The 18,500-nt window shown below is 35.7% G+C and overlaps 1 protein-coding gene across 1 annotated transcript in view; it reads right to left on the bottom strand.

Moving 5' to 3' along the window:
- Nucleotides 1-1,103: 1,103 nt before the first annotated feature.
- GPC5 (glypican 5) overlaps nucleotides 1,104-18,500 on the bottom strand; it is a 213,383-nt gene continuing 195,986 nt past the window's right edge. The window contains exons 6-7 of the mRNA XM_071733289.1: nucleotides 1,240-1,360; nucleotides 1,104-1,133 (exon numbers count right to left, since the gene is read on the bottom strand). Of these exons, the coding sequence (XP_071589390.1) occupies nucleotides 1,104-1,133; nucleotides 1,240-1,360 (151 nt within the window). The remainder of the gene's footprint in view (nucleotides 1,134-1,239; nucleotides 1,361-18,500) is intronic.

Below are 18,500 nucleotides of genomic sequence, written 5' to 3'. Positions count from 1 at the left end.
GATTGCTTTTGAGCTTCAATCTGGATGCCAGATCTGTCAGAAAACAATCCTACTGATGGAAAAGAAATTTTTCTGGGGTTTTGGGTTTGGTTTTTTTTTTTCTTCTCTATTTCATTCTTTGTTGTCAGAGAATAGCTATTTTTTACACATAGAGAAATAATAACCAAGAAAATTTATCATGACTCTAATGTTCAGTAATGTTCAAATAGCTTGCTAATTTTACTTTCAGAAACTATGTCAGTATTTGTGTTTAAAAGCTGCCAAGATGGAAAAATGAAGTTAAAACAAATATTTAGATGAAAGTAAATGGAATATGCAAGGAAAAGCTGTCCAGTTTCTCCTGTTTACTCATGTTTGGGGAATGAGATGGAGAAGGGGAGTGGAGACCATATAGGTGCCAAGCTTGAATACCTTCCCTGAGGAGCCCCTCCTTTTAACAGTGCAGATGAGAGGATACTGGATTAGATGGGTCACTGAAAAGAAATGTCAGTAAAACATTGCTTATCACTGAGTCTTCAGATCAGAGTGGAAACTTCTAATTTTAACCTGAATACAGAGTTATTAGCAAAAAAATTGTTTTCAATAGAATCACATTTTTGTCCTGCAGTTCTGGCTACCTGTGCCTACAGGTACAATATGCAACAAAAAAACCCTGTAATTCTTTGAAAGCATTAAAACTACAGTTGTGTGCAGAACCATATTGGAATTGACTGTCTTGTAAGCCTTAAATTTAGTACCTCACATATATGTCTATCAGGTAATGAACACCAACTCCTTTAGCAAGCACACTATTTTTGTTGAAACTTTCAAGTTTTTCCGTCTGGCATCTGAACAAAAAACCTCACAGCAGGACTGCTTACAAATGAACTCAGATTTTGTAAAGAGGGAAGAAGAAAATTATGTTTTATTGTTTTTTAAGTATATACACTCAGTTAATATCCCTAAATTATACTGTTTGTGCTTCTGTTCACTTACTGCAAAGCTCACTTGTGGTACTCACAGGTACAAATGACTGAGCTGCCAGATGCTTACCTCCTATACTCATCTACCATATACAAACATTTTAATGAAAAAAAAAATTAATAATTGAAGTGAGACAGAGGTCAAATAGTTTTTTTGGTGTTGATGTGCAACTAGCAGGAACATGAATTAACATTTAATCTTTACAGTACAGTAAATAAATACTTTATTAGAGTAGTCTTTAATACTATATTATGTCTTTAGATAAAAGCAGCTTACCTGAATAACATGTTTCAGCTTGTCAATAATCTGATTTATTACAGGATCTGTCCCCTTCACTTTTACTTCTGGGTTCGAAGACTGAGCTTTGATTCCACTGCCAACCACACGATGAGTATAACTAGTTTAATACACAAATACACATACAAAAAGGGTTTAGTAAGTTATTCTATTTTCAGAGTCATCTTCCAGTTCGCATTAACTCTCCTGGCACCAGCATTCCACTTTAATAAGATGCATTAATTTTGTGCATATATTTTTCACAGAAAACAAAATACAGCATAGTTTAATTCAGCAAATAACTCCACAAAGTTGTATTATTTATTATAGCTTTAATTTTACTACAAACATTAAGAAGAAAATAGTAATCTACATTTCGAAGCAAGAAACAATCAGCCCAATGCATTCTGTGTGTGTGTGTGCAGAGTCTGTTCTCCATTTTGGTTTTGCTAAATACAAACAACAGTGACTGCCTAAATGAATGACATTTCAGAATTGTGAAACAAATTCGATTCTACACACATTGTATGTTCAGAACTACACCTAAATTTTCCTAGTGCTTTTGTTAGTACACATGCAGATAGTTTATTTATTGCAGCACAACAACCAAATTGTGTCTGAACTATTTAGCACTATGTAATATACTACGACAAAGTAGGCCAAGATTTACTTAATAGGTGTGTAAAAAAGAAGCAACAGAAACCATATATATGTTAATTCAAGGAAGAACTGCTGTAGTAAATAGAACATTGTTTCAAATATATCAAAACTCAAAATACTGAAACTAAAATTACCCACCTATCAGAATTCTGTGGCTTATGAAGATGGAATTCTTCAACTTCCCACATTATATGTAACACTCAAGTTATACAAGAAAAAATTAGTATCTACCTTCCCATCAGAGATACTGTACATTATGCAAATACCTTCCATATGTTAGGTTTTGTCTGCATACACTACAAGAGGATAGGGCTATACATCTCTGTCTCAAAATTATTTTGCCAGCTGTTACACTGTAAGAAAAAGAAAGGAAAGAACCCTATCAGGACTGGAGTAAAGAAATGCCTAATTCCTGTCTATTAGATCTGCATATGAGTACAGACAACACAGCAGATTCCAATTTTGCAGAATCTGTTTTATGAAAAACATTGCAGGTCCTCTTAGGTCTGCAGAAAACCTTCCATGTGTGCTAAACAAGGAACACTGTTCATTAAAGCAGGGTTGCCACACAACAGGAGTATTTTATCTTTCATCTTTTTTTACATATCACCTTAAGCAAGATCGAGGATATTTCTAAGGAAGCATACATGGACCCAGACACCATTTCTAAAATTACATTGACCACGCTCACAGATAGAAATTAACCCTGTCATGCAAAATGACAAAAGGCCCAGAGAGCACAATTTGCCTTCTACATGTACACAAAAATCAGTAGCTCCTCTAGGCATTACAAGAAGCTATTTTTTGGACTACAAATTCCACAAAATGCTTCAAAAGTGAACTAGATCTGAGCCTCAGCAAAATTTTCCCCAACTTTTAAGAGCCACAAGTCCTTCATCACTTAAGTCCTTCAAAGCATTTGATTTCATATAGTAAATAATGAAATTCTAGACCTTCTACATACAGCACTCTATGTGCTATTTAAGGCAAGTGTACTCCCTTCTGCACACAATAAAGTTCACTGGAAGCAGATTTTGTTTCAAATTTAAACTCAATTATGTATCAAGATCTCACAGCACTGATCACTTGGGATTAGTCACAAGTTAAAAATTCCAGTTTTATTCATTCTTCTTTGAGAAAATAGTCAGCTGTATCCAATATTTAGGACATACTGTATCAACTAATGGTAAATACTAAAAATAATAAGCCCATCCCTAAAATCCATTATGGAACCTTTTACTGATTCACCAGACATACTATTACTCAGAACAGATGTTCCTGATGCACTATCAGGACAGCAAGACTTAATGCACTTAATGTAATTCACTGGAACGTGGTAGTTGAAAGGAGTTTTTTGAAAATCACCATAGCACTGTTGAATACATTGTCTATATGAATGGTTCATATTCTTCATAAAGTGGTATTTTGGTTTATAGCAGACAGCTTTTTGTACAGTCTTGTAGTGATGGAGCAATTTGCCACCTTGTCATAATGAGGTAAAGCTTTCTATAGGGATGGGTAGAAAATCTGCAGCCTCCCTGCTAGACTAGTGGGAATGCTTAATGCAGCAATTTGAGCAAGGTCAACAAATCTTCTGGTAGCTTCTAAGGATAAATAAAAAAAAAAAACAAAAACCCTGAAAACCTTCTCCAAAGTTTTCTTCAAAAACCTTCCTTTTACAGTCAATTGTCTAAATCAAAACAGTTAATTCAAGATGAAATTCCTTCCTTTCCATTTCAAGATGAACACCACTGCACTCACCAAAGAGGCAACTGGTTTAACTCAGCACACTGATTTAATGCAGCACAGCAATTTCTCTTCATACACGATAACTGAGAAAAACAAAACCCCAAAACATTACAGGTTAGGGTTATCCTTTCTATAATGCTCCCATTTTCTGTTTCACAGCATGTAAAACATTTTCACTTTCTTTCACCCAGAATTCTTCAGTTAAATAACTTTTTTCAAAAGCTGCAAACCCAACTATTACACGTTTGCCTGTGGACTGCATAACTCTGAGAAAAAGAATGTCCTTTTTCTTTGTAATACAATTGATGATTCTGTAATCATAGAATGTCTAGTGTTGGAAGGGACCTTAAAGATCAGTTAGTTTCAATCCCCCATCCCGTGGGCAGGGACACCTTCCACTAGACCAGGTTGCTCCGAGCCCCATCCAACCTGGCCTTGGACGCTTCCAGAAGCGGGGCAGCCACAACTTCCTGGGGTAACCCATGCTAGTGTCTCACAGCCCTCACAGAAAAGAATTTCTTCCTAATGTTTAATCTAAATCTACCTTCTTTCGGCTTGAAATCATTACCCCTTGTCCTATCACTCCATGTTCTTGCAAAAAGTCCCTCCCCAGCTTTCCTGTAGGCCTCCTTCAGGTACTGGAAGTACTATAATGTACCCTAGGTGGGAGTGGGTGGATGCACCTGAAGGATCCTGTGGCCCAGTGGGCAGCCCACACTGGAACAGGCTCCTGGGAAGACCTGTGTACTCATGGAGAGGAGCCCATGCTGGAGCAGGCTTGCTGGAAGGAATTCTGAACCCATAAGTGACCTACACTGGAGCAGTCTCTTGGAAGTCCTTTCTTCCCATGGAAAGGATCCGTGCTGGAGCAGTTTATGAAGGACTGAAGAAGAAGAAGCAGCAGAGACAATGTGATGAACTGACTGTAGCAGGACACTCTGCCTCAGTGTGCCTGCCTCAGTTTCCCTTTATGATTCAATTACTCTTTCTCAGCTTCACTGCCCTTAGCCTGGGATTGGAGAGTTTCCACAGAAAGCAAAGGGCATAGCAGACTCCAAACTGGTAACAATCTTGGAAGCACAAAAAAGGCCAAGTTCGTGTTTGTGGCATCAGCTGCTCTCCTGTGTTGAAAGATAGAGCTCAGTTTAACCACAGCCAGGCTAAACAGAAACCAGACAAGAATGGATAGGTAAATCAAAGAATTTGCTTAGTGGGGGAAAAGGCAATTTCTTGTTTTTTCCTTGGTTTCCCTTTTGTTCTTCAAAAAAGGATTTTGGAGGTATGGGTAAGTAGTTAAATGACAACAGCCAATCACTTAATTCTCTATGAGGTTAATCCCATCTTTGATCAGAGAGAATCCCATGCACTTTCCTTAGAAGATGTCCTCAAACTTTTCCCCTCCAGTGGGGATGCCTGCTAGATTGCTTCTGAAGAGTATGAGGCCAAGGGGCATTGGCTATAAGAAGTATCAAATCCCTATATATGAATTCTTATACATATCTTCATTAGCTAATTTCAAATATTAAACCATTTTGACTTTTAAGCTTTGGAACAATAAGACTTGAGGATCCTTTTAAACATAAGAGAGAATATTGCAATCATTGTATTGCCACATTTCCTCAAGATATTTTTTAATAATTTTTCTAGTTCTAGTATAAGACCTATTAATAAGTAAGTTGCTAAAACTCAAACAATTAGCCTATTCATAGTAGTTATTGATCTTTTGGTTATTTTTGTATTTTGTTGCTAAGGTGTCTTATTTTTTTGATACCTTGATACCCTAATACTGTGATATCCTAACATTTGAGTATTCTGATTTGTGCTTTCTAGTCTTATTTTTAAGATCTTTTACTATTTACAATAAATACTGGGTTTGTACATATACATCTCATCTGCTATCTTGTCCCGTATAGGACACTGACCCCTGTCCCCTGTCCCTCTGCACCACCCAGGGGGAAGAGGTACTGAGTGAACCTGAGCCTGGGAAGAAGGGAGGAATGGGGGGAAGGTGTTTTAAGGTTTGGTTTTGCTTCTCATTCTCCTACTGTAATTTGGTTGAAAATAAATTAAATTAATTCCCCAAATCAAATCTGTTTTGCCTGTGCCAGTAATTGCTGAGTTATCTCCCTGTCCTTATCTTGACTCATGAGCCTTCTGTTCTATTTTTCTCCCCCTGTCCAGCTGGGGAGGGGAAGTATTAGAGCAACTTGGTGGGCACCTGGCATCCACTCAGGGTCAACCCACTGCATCAAATTTGACAATGTTCTCTTTGTGTACCAGTTCACAGCATAAATGTTAACATTTTTCATGTGATGTTGCATTGCTAAATGACAGCGGCCTCAGTATAAAACCACCAAATGTGAAAAACTCAACATGCTGAAGCAAATGAATGCATATGTTTGCATTTTTCCCTGTTATTGGAAATCCTAACTCATATTAAATTTGCTTTCATTACAAAGTGGATCTGGCTTTGATCAAATGACATTAAAATCTATCATTTAACCTTGCATCTTCTGTAATTACAGGTTCTGACAAGTCACAGGGTAGGTTGAAAACATTTTTTTTTTCTTCAGGTGTGTAATAAGGCATTGACAAAGGCTTATGAAGTATTGCTTTATTGACTCTTATCATAAAAGTAAGATTATGGAAGTCAATTAATTTTTGTTTAATCTCCCCTTTTGCTGCTTGAAACGATGACTTTTGCATACAAAAATTATAACTTTACTTATATTTTGTTATTTTCCACATATCATTGTGTTTAATTAAGAAATGCCTATAAATCTAACATCTTCACACAGTCTAGTATGGACTAAATAATCCATCAGAGCTAAATGAGCTATTGGGAATCCAAGCATGGTACACAAAACTTCATCCCTGTAGACTTACATTTACATGCAAAATAAGTTTCCCTTTACTTGAGGCGGAAAATACAGAAATCTGAGGCTCTTGGTCTGAGACATTTCATTCATTACAAAGTTTTAATACACCATTAATCACTTTCTGTTTCTTTTACTCCTAATGTACAAGTAATGGAAAAAACATTTTAAGGATCCCCACAGAGGTAGCCTGACTTGAGCAAGTGCTGCTTGGATTTGAATCCTGGGGAAAAAAAAAGATGACGAATTTCTTGCTAGAGAAGTAATAGACCCACCATCTGTGCTCATTTCAGTGCAAGTATGGTAATGTATCACATCACTTTAATAAGCAGACTTGGTCCCCAAGTACTATTCATTTTCATCAACACTAGGAAAAAATAACAAGCACCAATACATTTGTATTCTATAAACATGTTTTAAAGTGATGAATAACAAGGTACCCATTTTCTGAGTTCAATATATGAATATTTGTATAAATTTCCTAATACTCTCTGCTGTAGCTATAAATACAGTTGGTGGGGTTTACATTTGATTGTATCAATATCTCTGTTAAAAGACAAGATCATATTTTATTGCCATCACTGATTCCTTGCTACATGAAGTTGGAAAAGCTATTAGAATTTATTAATATATCCCTTCTCATAAGAATTAGACATTTTGGACATGGTGCTTAAGACAGATCTGTACCTTCATATGTCTCCAACACAAATAATAATCTATAATTTTAATAATATTATATTGTGATGACAACAAACACTGATACAACATACTTATTGTTGACATCATGATTTTCCATCCCCTCATCCTAGCTTTGTCGAGTAACATCAGAAGATAGAGTAAGAAATCAATGCTAAAAATGGATCTGAGCCATAACGTTTTGCTCTAGAACCAAACTTCTCCAGAGTTCAATTCCCAGTGCTAGCAGTGTGTTTCTTTAGACTTGTTACTCTAAATTCACTGCTACTTATCTCTGCTCTTACTTCAGTAACTTAGTTCTTGGCTAGTAACAGATTAGTTTCAAGCAAATCTAGCCATATTGAGCGTAGCCTTTCATACAGCTAATAAGGAACTATTAAGAAGCCCATTATCGAGCTACAAAAAGTAGAAACATGAGTTATGTAAACAAACAGTGAAAAAATTCAGTTGTAAAAATCTATTTCAGTGCTTTAAAATCGAAATTCCTGCAATTTGTGGAAGTGGAACTGTGGTATGCAGTTGTGCATTAGAAATGGAACTTGAGCAGAAGCAGAAATACATTAAAATTCAAGCTTCATCCAGACTGTTTGTAAATAGTACAATCATTTCAGTTCAATCTCATTGTAACTAAAAGTTACAATGCCTACTTGTTTTCTGGAGAACCACAGAGACATGGACAATTCCACCTACTTAGGAACAGGTACTGATGAACTCAATAAGACTTTCAAAACCCTAACCTGAACTTGAGGGGTCAATACCTTTGATAAGTGGTAAGGATGATGCAAACTGGCAGTGTGGATAGTCTGTTGCTCAACATAAACCCCAGAGACACCCTCAAAATCCTTTCCCAGATACTATTTCTGTTATTCTGGGCTCTTTTTTTCCAGTCTATAATTTTTTTTTTTTTTTTTGGTTGGTTGGATTGATTGGTCAGTGTCGTTCAGTTACAACCTGAACTTGAACACTGAAGCAAGGAGAAGGGAAGGCTTCCTACTGGGCTTGTCGAGACATAGCAGCATGGCTTCTGGATCACAGCAGCACAACATAGCCCTGCCACTTGAGGAAACACAAGGAAAATGAGGGTACATGAAGACTTTGAAGACCTACAGTGAGTCTGAGGGACATACAAACAGTGCAGTAATTCACTAGAGATGATAAGCAGATACCTCAGTAAAAGGAAATAGGGAGGGAGATAAAGTTAAGATGGAGCTGTTTCTAATAACCTGACATAAAGTACTTCAGTATCATGATTTCATAGATATATTTCAAAAAACACAACAAAACAAGAAAAACAAAAAACTGAAAAAAAACCCCATAGAAAATCTACCCCATGGTTAATTAAAAACCTTGTGCGTTTATGCCTTCAGCATAAGAACTTGTGACATAGTGACATAAATACTTTTAGAGCCAAGACAAAGATTGCATAGCCATGAATAAGCCCAGATGAGGTCTCAGGTGTGCTTTGATGCTCCCTGAAATTTGCTACAGTAGGATCCTCTCAACTGTGGAAAAGCTGTATCTTTCAACTGCAGGAAGATTTTAAATTGCTAAATACCTTCCAAAAAATAAATACTGTTAGACCAGAATACTAAGTATTATCTAGTCATGGTAATGTGGGTCATGATCCTTAAAATAAGCATGAAGAGTATTCACAGCAGTGAGATATTTAAAGAAAATGATTTTGGCTTAGGCTGAAAGACAAGCTGCATTTTACCTGAAACACAGAATACGTATAGCAGTATACACTGAAAGTATGTGTATATGCACAATTTTTAAACATCTTGGTTTAAAAGTCATCAGATTGCCTCAGTATTTGGTTTGTCTGTAGGTTTAACATGATACAAATCCATAAAACAGACCTACATAACTTCTCTCCTCTAGCCCCCAAAAAAAGAGAAATATTCCTCAGCACTTCTAAAAATCTGGGAACTGCTGTTTCTGGAAGCTGCTAGTCTGCCATTATGATTTCTGCCATTATGAACATGTTCTGTTTTCATGTCTTTTATAGACCAGGTAGCAGAAGAGCCCAACTTCAACAGGGGAAAGAGAATGCCCTAGGGTTTTCAGAAAACTTTTCCACTAAGAAATCATTATTGGCTGACAGGCCATCAAATGACAGATTTGCCAGGTAACTGCTCCCTACCAAGCACTGTGGTTTCTTATTGTTTTTCTAGTGAAAATGATCCCTTTGAATGAAAGCAATTTAACTCAGAGCCACTGCAGACTTGAGGTTTCTTTTCATCACAGATCAGACTGTTGGTGAACTAAGACAGTCTCTATGTACACTTCCAGAAAATTATTTTTCTGCATGTCCTCATAGTCCTGGGAATTTCTGCAGACAAAAATGTAGTCACAGGTCAAGAGAGTCACTTCCTCCAGCTACTGGCAAAAAAAATCCCTACCAAACAAAAAACATCAATGCAAGCTCGTAACATTAAATTCTTTTTAAAAATGCATTTAAGCTTGGAAGACTGTACAGGAAAGCATGTAAGAACTACCCTTTTGTAATCCAAATGTGTTTAGATTTTTCAATGATAATTTATTTTTAGCACTGTAATTATATGTTTGGGAAAAAAAGCTGATTGCATATGCAATTGTTAAATTTACAGAAAATACTTATTTTGGAAAACAACCAAATAAAAATTTTGTTACTTGTGCATCAGACAAAACCAAGTTCCTGTAATCCTTTTGTCTAAAACATATCTAATCAAAGAGATGTATTTAATTTTTCATCATTGATCAGACCTGCACCACTAAAGATTAAAATAGCAGGTCAGCCTTCAGGATTTTCTTCCCTTGAAAACTAAGTGACAGGTCATTTAAATACTCCTTTTTAAAGAAATACTTCATTAAAAACTTGCTTATTTGGAACTAGGTTCTCAAAATAAGACAAATAACACCGAAGTATGTAATAATGTAACTTTACAGAGCTTTTCAGAAGATCTCCGTTAATGAATTTCCAAGTGTGACCTAGACCTTATTTTGTGCATCACAAAATCTATCAAATCAATAATTTCCATTATGCTCTACTCCTAAGATCACTTTTCTAAAGCTCAAAAAAATGATAATGACCTCTCATGATCTTACTTTGAACACCAAAAATTTTGACAGGATTTTAAATATAGTGCTGGAACCCACTTCATCACAGTTTTGATATTAGCTGTGTCTTCCAAGAATAAGTTCTCAGTAAGCAATAAGAAGTGCTAATGGAATAACATTATGCCCCAAAGGCTTCATTAGACAGAGAGAGGTCTCCCTCTGGTGACTTCCAAAAACAAGAACTTCTCTCCAGTAGAGAAACATTTGTATTCCTAGAAAATTTGTCTTCAAATTTGTCTTCTTCTCATGAGCTTCTCATACACCCTGAGAAGGATTGCTTTACTACACAACTGAAATTCAGTACAAGATGTGCACCTGATAAGTAAGACTATTATTTTTGCAAAGAATGCAACTTCTACTGAAGTGAAAACTATTAAAGGTAGATTTTCTTCAGAAGAAAAAATGCTATAATCCTCACACTGAAAATTCATGTTTTGATGTTTTGTTCCAGCACAGCAAATACTTTCTGATCTCACTCTAAAATGAGCAATAGCAGTTATAAAGGTTTTAAAATACTCCAGATTTGCCTGTATCTGCATTAGCTCATCAAGGTAATCTATTTAAAGCTAAGGTTATAGAAAATATTTTTTTAATTGTGTATTTTCTTGCTTATTTTCCCTCTTCCTTTTCTTGGAAATCAGCTGAATGTTCTGCCGTTCACACTAACTCAAAAAATGTTAGAAAAAACCTGTCCAAATGTTATGAAAGCTTAAATACTGAAACTGGTGTCATTTCCTGCTGTAAATAAAATTTCTTTATGGCATTATCCGTTTCAGGGAATTTGGGGGTTTTTTTGCTTCATAATTTGATCTTTACACAGCTTCAGAAATTGAAGAACTTTTGAAGAATTCTCACTTGAAGGATACCATGGAAATTAGTCTTCCTGTCAATGGTACCCACTGTAACAGTTACCTATGTTACATATCTCAGCAGTGCATTGCTAAATTCCAGTGACACTATTCTTACATATGATGCAAAGGGAACACCACGAAGAGCAAGACAAAACACCCCAGACAACAGCTATGTTCTGCTAAACAGAAAAACGTAAGCTCTGTCAAGCATCACTGATTGGTGTTGGGAATTCCTCATTCCAAAGCTGTCTAATATTCTCCACAGAACCAAAATAAAAAAAAAAAAAAGGCATCTGAAGGGAGGTGCTATCAATCTGTAATGCACCTTAACAAATAACTGTGTTCTAGTAATTGCAAGCTCCACTGAAGAGAAAAGAACTGAAGGAGAGCTTAGAGACATATATTTCATTTAAACTAGGTGCCTTGGGTAAGTCACATGTTTAAAATTGAGAAAATAAATTCTTATTACATTAGAAAATAACTAAAAAGCAGACATTCACGAGAGCACTAAATCTAGATAAATACAGGCAAAAATATCCCCTTCTTCTTGTAGTAATCTTGAAATCTTACAACCTTAATAATTCTACTGTACCTTCATTTGAAGCAATGAAATGTGAGATATTAATTATCATAAACAAGCATATAAATGTTTATAGCAGAAAGCTGGCAAAACAAAAGGAATTGTCATGGGAAAAGAATTCAAACATCTTGGAAACACAAACTGATTGAGCCTAATTAGTTAAAAATTGAGAAACCTGCTTTCTCTGTAGAGCATTATATAATCACTGCTTCAAAATGGCAAAAGGGTTATGGAACTATCGTGTCATGTAGGACACCAAACCTTGGAGACAGAGGTCTGGTATTTCATATTTTCTCCAATGTTTTAATGATCAAACAAAAGTATCCTCTAGGGACTTGGAATGTACCTTATTACTTTGGGATGATACCTAACACAACGCTGGCATGGTCAATATTTACCTCACAACCCCATGGGGTTTATACCATTACAAATTATGTCAAAGGTGCACTCTCACAATCCATTCTTTTTATTGAGTGGTTTGTTTTTTCTGAAGTAATTTATGGAAAATTAGCAGAAAATAACAGTTAAGTTATGGTGAAGGACTCCCAAGCAGATAATAAACCTGAATACAATTTATTGACAAAAGAAAAGAAGGTTATTGAGTAAATAAAGGTCATATGAAGGAATCAGCCCAAGTTGCTGTGCAATGCCAAGAGTGAAATGCTGCTTCAGCAAATTCTCTGCCATCGGCCACTTGATAGACCTTTTCCTGTTTATTCTATGCAGCCAAATTCCCTGTGGCAGTGGAGCTGCATTTTACTGGCCCTTTGTGTTCCCAGAGTACACTCAAGAGTGAAAAATTCATGTATTAGTAATAAATCATTTTAAGTGGCCAACGCATCTCTGTACCTTTAAACTCATTCATCCTAATTTGTCCAAAAGTGCGTGAATGACAATGCTACAAAATAGAAGCAATGACACATAACAGACACATGATGTGTTTCATGTTAAATGTTTTATAAGTTCTGTGTCCTTGATATGAATTTTGTGATGCTTGTTCTGTTTTCACAAATGAAATGCTTTTATCCAGTTTTCAATACTGTAAAATCCTAGAGAATATGACATTATCTTGTGGGGAAACATGGTTTCATTCTCTCTTCATTCAGACCAGTTTTACACTTAGATAAGAATGCTTACTTCATGGGTACTTGTGTGGGTGGAAAATCAATCCTCAACTGATTTTACTGTACAATTTGGACTGGTTTCATTTTTATACAAAATGCTTCTTCCCAGTGTGCAATGAAGGGCTCGTGTGAAGAACAAACAGAGGAGCTATGGATCAGAAGCTCTGCAACATGCTGTAATTAACACTATTAAATAATAGAATCAAGCATTACAGTATAATGCCAATTATGTGCTAGTGTTACTTTATTGGAAATTAAGTACTTTTTAGACTTCCATATTTTATCAATTATAATTGAATAAAGGTTTCATTCTGCTCTGAGCCGTAGCTAAACTTATACCAAAAATAAATATGGTTGCCTTAATACTTTTCACTCTCCATGTTAGGCATGATGGGTAATTTTTAAACTATTTTGGGATGAGTCACTTCATATGCACAAATATCTCCAATTTCAGAAGTCACTCCTTGCAGAGTAATCAATTGAAGTGTCTGGAGAACAATGAAAGGTTGTCTGTGGAGATAAAAAGAAGGTTTTTTAACCAGCCTATTAAGACACATGTATCCTTCATCTTGGATTTTGTTAGACAAAATCATATCAGCATCATAAAAGCATGCTTTAAATGCACATTCTTAGTTTCAGTCAGAATATGAATAATGTAAACACTACATGCAAAGTGCATCATGGTACAGGGGACACAAGAAGGTTTAACAACCCATGTAGGAATGTTTCAGTGATTTCCACAACATCTCAGCTCAATGGCTCTTGCATGCATGTATGATGTAGCACCATACTTTAATATTTCTTTCAAAATATGAGCTGATTCTTTGCCCTTTGTGGGTAGAACCAATAAATTTATGAGCCAAGAAAGCCTTCATAGCTAATATTAAATTAGTTAAAGATAAGGATTGCATTGGAAACTTAAATTTTTATTTTCCCTTTCTTTCCAAGACCCCTTTTTGTGTCTTTTTACAAATTTCACTTATCACATTGAAATTTGGTTTTCTTTTATATATAAATGGGTGGATGTCAAGGTTCATAAGATGACAGTAATAAAAAAGCTTTTTACAGAAGGATAAAGAGGATCATTATTTCGAATCCCTAGTAACAATTGGTTTCATTTTCTTATCACATAAATTTCTGTAATTGTTCTTTATTTTGCTTTGTTGTGGCAAAACTACAGTGAAATGACTCAATTTCTTTCCATTCACCTAAATCCTAATAAAATAGAGACATTAGAGAAACAGAGGTTAGTTTTCTCCTGAGAATGATCCCATAAGAAGGTGACAAAATTATTATAAATTGTATTCCACTTACTTATCTAACTATGAGACATCTATTGCCCAAGCATCTAGTATCTAAGCTTACCCCACAGAATAGAAAGAAAAGAAACAGAAGGTCCTCTGAAGGAAAACACATCCTAGTGTAGGATGTAATGATGATTTGCCATCTCCATTGGACATGCCTCCTAGACAACTAGTCTAGACATATTACTGAATTTTTAAATAACTAAACTGAGGCAAGATTACATTAGGCTTGGGATATTCATGGCTGAAGGCATAAGCTTCTTGCTGAAAGCTTATCATTCCCTTTTCAGTTTTCAGTTTTCCATTCATAAAGTCATGATAACTTACCATGGAAGATACTATGAGAAGACTAGAATTAAAAATTATGATTTGTCTCACTGTTGTAGAAATGAGAACTGTACACCTGAGCAGTAGCAGGATGTCACTGAACTTAGCATGGTTGTTTGTTGTTTTTTTTTTTTCTGGAACATGTAGTACAGTGCATTCTAGAAAACAGTACAGCTAATGACAAACTTTTACCTCCCTATTTGTTCCTAAAGAACTCCAAGTATTTATTTTGCTGAAATATTCAGTAGATCCTGACAAATTGAGGGACAAAGCTTATGAGAAAATGATACATTATATATAAAATTATAATGGACTGCTGGAAGCTAAAGCTCTTCCTAAGGAAAGAAGAGTTCCATTTCCTTCCTTTGGGATGGAAAGGAGAGGAAGTCTGTTGTCTGTTGGACATTTGGTAGCTCTGTGTGACTGCTTAGTATGCAGTCTGAAGTGAGAATCAATCTAGACAAAGCTATTCTCGCTGATTTGATTTTTTAGTTCACTTGTGATATTGCCTTGGTTACAAAAATTTATGTCAAGTAAGTAACAAGGGGTTCAAGGATAATGTAAGTCAAACAGGCTATCTTCCCTATGGGAAAAGCTGTCAAAAGAAGACAAGAAAATGGGGTCAAAGTGTTTCCAAAACTGTTCCCCAGGGAAAGATCACCCTGCAGCAAGTCTTACACATCTGAAATTACTAAATGAAACTTGTGTGGCAAAAATAACTAAGTGCTGTGTTTAGTTATATATTTTTTGTGTGTGTGCATATACCTATATAAGTGCAGAAGTGATGTGAGCCAAACTTAGTTATCTCTGGCCAGTATGATGGACCTAATGAAATTACCAGAACATTTATGAGCAATGGCTGGATTTTAAAAACATTGTAATAATGACCACTTTCACTGAGACACAAAAATGTGCTTCAGTATCATGGGGCTTGGGAAGGTACTGTTTCACTTGTGTCTCTACATATTCTTGGTTTAACATCAAACAAGGAACAGGAAACTGAATCTCCAGCACTACAAGAGTGTTGCAGTGACATTTTAGACATAAGTTTTAGGTCATTGGCTGAGCCACAGCCTAGTTTCTTCTTTCATCTTTATCAATACACACAAATTTCAAGCTGCCTAAAACCTTTGTTTTCACTGGGTTTTTTTATATAAATTCTCTTGATTCTCTAGAACTTAGGCTACTTCACTGTCAACTGAGATGATTAAACATAATGATCCAGGTGACTGATGTGCCTCAGATTTACTCAATTCTATACCACAAGAAAGGTTTGGGTACAGGAAGCTCTCCCCTCTGTTGACAGCATGTTAGTAAGTCTCATCTGTAGGATATGCATTCATAGACTAATTTGGCCTGAGACAAAAAAGACTGTGGCTTGTTGTTAATAGTTGAGAAGGAAATGGATGAAGATAAAAGTTCCCATGTCTTTATACAAAGGTACACATTCTTGGTTTTACAGTTACTAGATAAAATGATGAAATATTCATGACAGCAGAAACTGTGACTTTGACAACTAGTTCCTAGTAAGCCATCTTTATCATTAAGCTAGAGCCCTGTGGTCATTCCTGCAATTTCAGCTCATGAATCTCAAATTACTCCCCATAAACTGAAGAAATATGAGTGAGACTGACTGAGAGCTGCCTTTTCTCATGGCTGCAATGGCCTGTATCTCTGTGGATTTTGAGACCAGCAGAGGCCCTGAACCCACAGATGTTAGAAATTACCCTTGTGGCATCTTCTAAGTGATGAATTAAAGGAAGAAAGAAACTACCTTTTTAACAGCACCAAGTTCTGCTCAGTTTTTTGTTGTGTTGTTTTGGGTTTTTTTGTTGTGTTTTGTTTTTTAAGTGCATCTTAATCATTGACATATGCTTTGGTAATACTTAAAAGATTACATATTGCATATGTCAGACAAATTATTTTACTTGTGAAGCCCAAAGAGTTCTTGATTTTAAATTCAGCTCTTCCCCACTTTTATACTTGAAATAGTTTTTTAATAGCCAAGGATGAAACAGAACTTGGCTCATTATTTACAGAGGAGGTGCCATGTAAGGGCAAATAATAAATAGATGGAGAAGCATGAAGAGCTATACAAACTTCTGTTCTGTTGAACTAGAAATTGAGGAATAAAATAAGAGCAGCTTTGAATGATCATGTTGCACTAAAGAAGCAAAACAAAAATTAAGTTCACAGAGATTTTTGAAAAGCAGAGTGATACATTTAATCGTTACGGATTTGGATCTTAAGACTAAAAGTGAATGAAAAGAAATGTAGGATTTTTAATCCTTAACATAATGTGTTCAGTTTATCAGAGGACAGGTATAAGCATATTTATTTTTTGTGCTTGCAAATATCCCTTACCCCCCACCACATCTCTAGCTTATACAATGAGATGAGTAGTTCTATGTACCTGTCAGTTTGGAGGCCAATATATGAGTCAGCACTTATATATGACTCATAAGCAATTATTTTGATATTGAAAAATGAGATTGCTAAAGGAGATGACCTTATTATCTAGAATTTTGATTAAATGCCACTTTAGACCCATTTCAAGTAATACACATGCAGTCCCAATTTAAAATGTAACTTTTAAATTATTTTTATATTGCTTAAAATGAACATAATGTAATTTGTCTATGAATCTAAGTGATACTAGTCTCAAGGATCACTCTAGCTTTGTTTCATTGTAAGTCTAATATGATTAAATTAGCTAGCTATAGATTCTACTGTAAAGAAAAATAAACTGTAATGCAGTTATTCAGTATCTTTTAATAAACTGGACCGACTATCATTGTTTTCAGTAACACTTAAGAATCTGTTTAGAACATACGTTTAGGAACATATCCCATTTTGTTCTAAAATACTTCTTACCAGAAGATACTGCATCTTCCCCAGCTTCCCCAGAAAGTATCTGGGGGCCAAGACCAGGTTGAATATGAAACAGCAATGTAGCCTCCCCTCACCTGATGGCTGGCCACACTTCTTTTCATGCAGCCCAGGATATGGTTGTCTTTCTCAGCTGCAGGCATACAGCTTCCACTGACTGTGCAGTGGAATCTTTTTGATTTTTAGTTTGACCATCAGGTGTCAACTCAGTTATTCCGGTCCCTTCCGTTCCTTGTCGGACTTCTTAAATCTAAGGATTGTGCTCTTGTGCTCTGTAACAAGCTTCCTTAAAGATATGTCAGCTTTTTTCTGTTACCTTGTCCCTGAGGGGAATTTCACAGGGGGTCCTATCGATTGACTCCTTGAAGAGCTGTAAGTTTTTTCTTTTCTCTCTGGGGGCTAGCACTATCAGATAAGTGGCCCTTAGTCTCACCATTCCTCAGACTCTGGGGTTTCCTCAACTTAATTTATATTTTTCTTAGGTGACTGTAGTCTGTCAATAAAATACCCGTGGAAACAACTGTATGCAGGCCGTTTAAATAATTTTTTATAGACATGAAGAAATACTTTTTTTTCTCCTTGAGCATTGTCCTTATAGCATAAGGCTTGACTCAATTAATTATGCATAGGACATTTTAATATGAAGTAGATTAAAGCCTAAAACATCAACATGAGTTATTAGGGGAATTTTATCACAAGTACTGTGAAGCACTCCTGGAAAAATTGTGGAGTTCCTATTTGTGATTTGAGGCTGGCAATCTGGGATTGCCATGAGTCTGCTGTAAACAATCTCAACAATTTTATCTGAACTGCTGAGTTCTAAAGACAAGAACATAAAGCAAAATTCTAATGTGCTCTTTCTTGTAACAATGGTAGTAGTGTGGTCTATTGTTCCAACCTTTTCGGCCACACTTCCTACTTAATTTTTAGTGAGCATTGGGTTGTATTTTTCATTAGGATATATCTTTTCAAGCAATGTAGGAGCAGAGAGAATAAGTCATGGAAATAACACTTGGGTCAAAGTAATCAGAACACAAATCAGAAATGCTCATTACTCAGGTCATTGATTTTGCTGCTTTGTTTTCAGAATAGCAGTGAGTTGGCAA

The sequence above is a fragment of the Heliangelus exortis genome, chromosome 1 (genome assembly GCF_036169615.1).
Source record: "Heliangelus exortis chromosome 1, bHelExo1.hap1, whole genome shotgun sequence".
In the NCBI taxonomy this organism is placed as follows: Eukaryota; Metazoa; Chordata; class Aves; order Apodiformes; family Trochilidae; genus Heliangelus; species Heliangelus exortis.
This window is presented reverse-complemented; position numbering and strand designations above follow the sequence as displayed.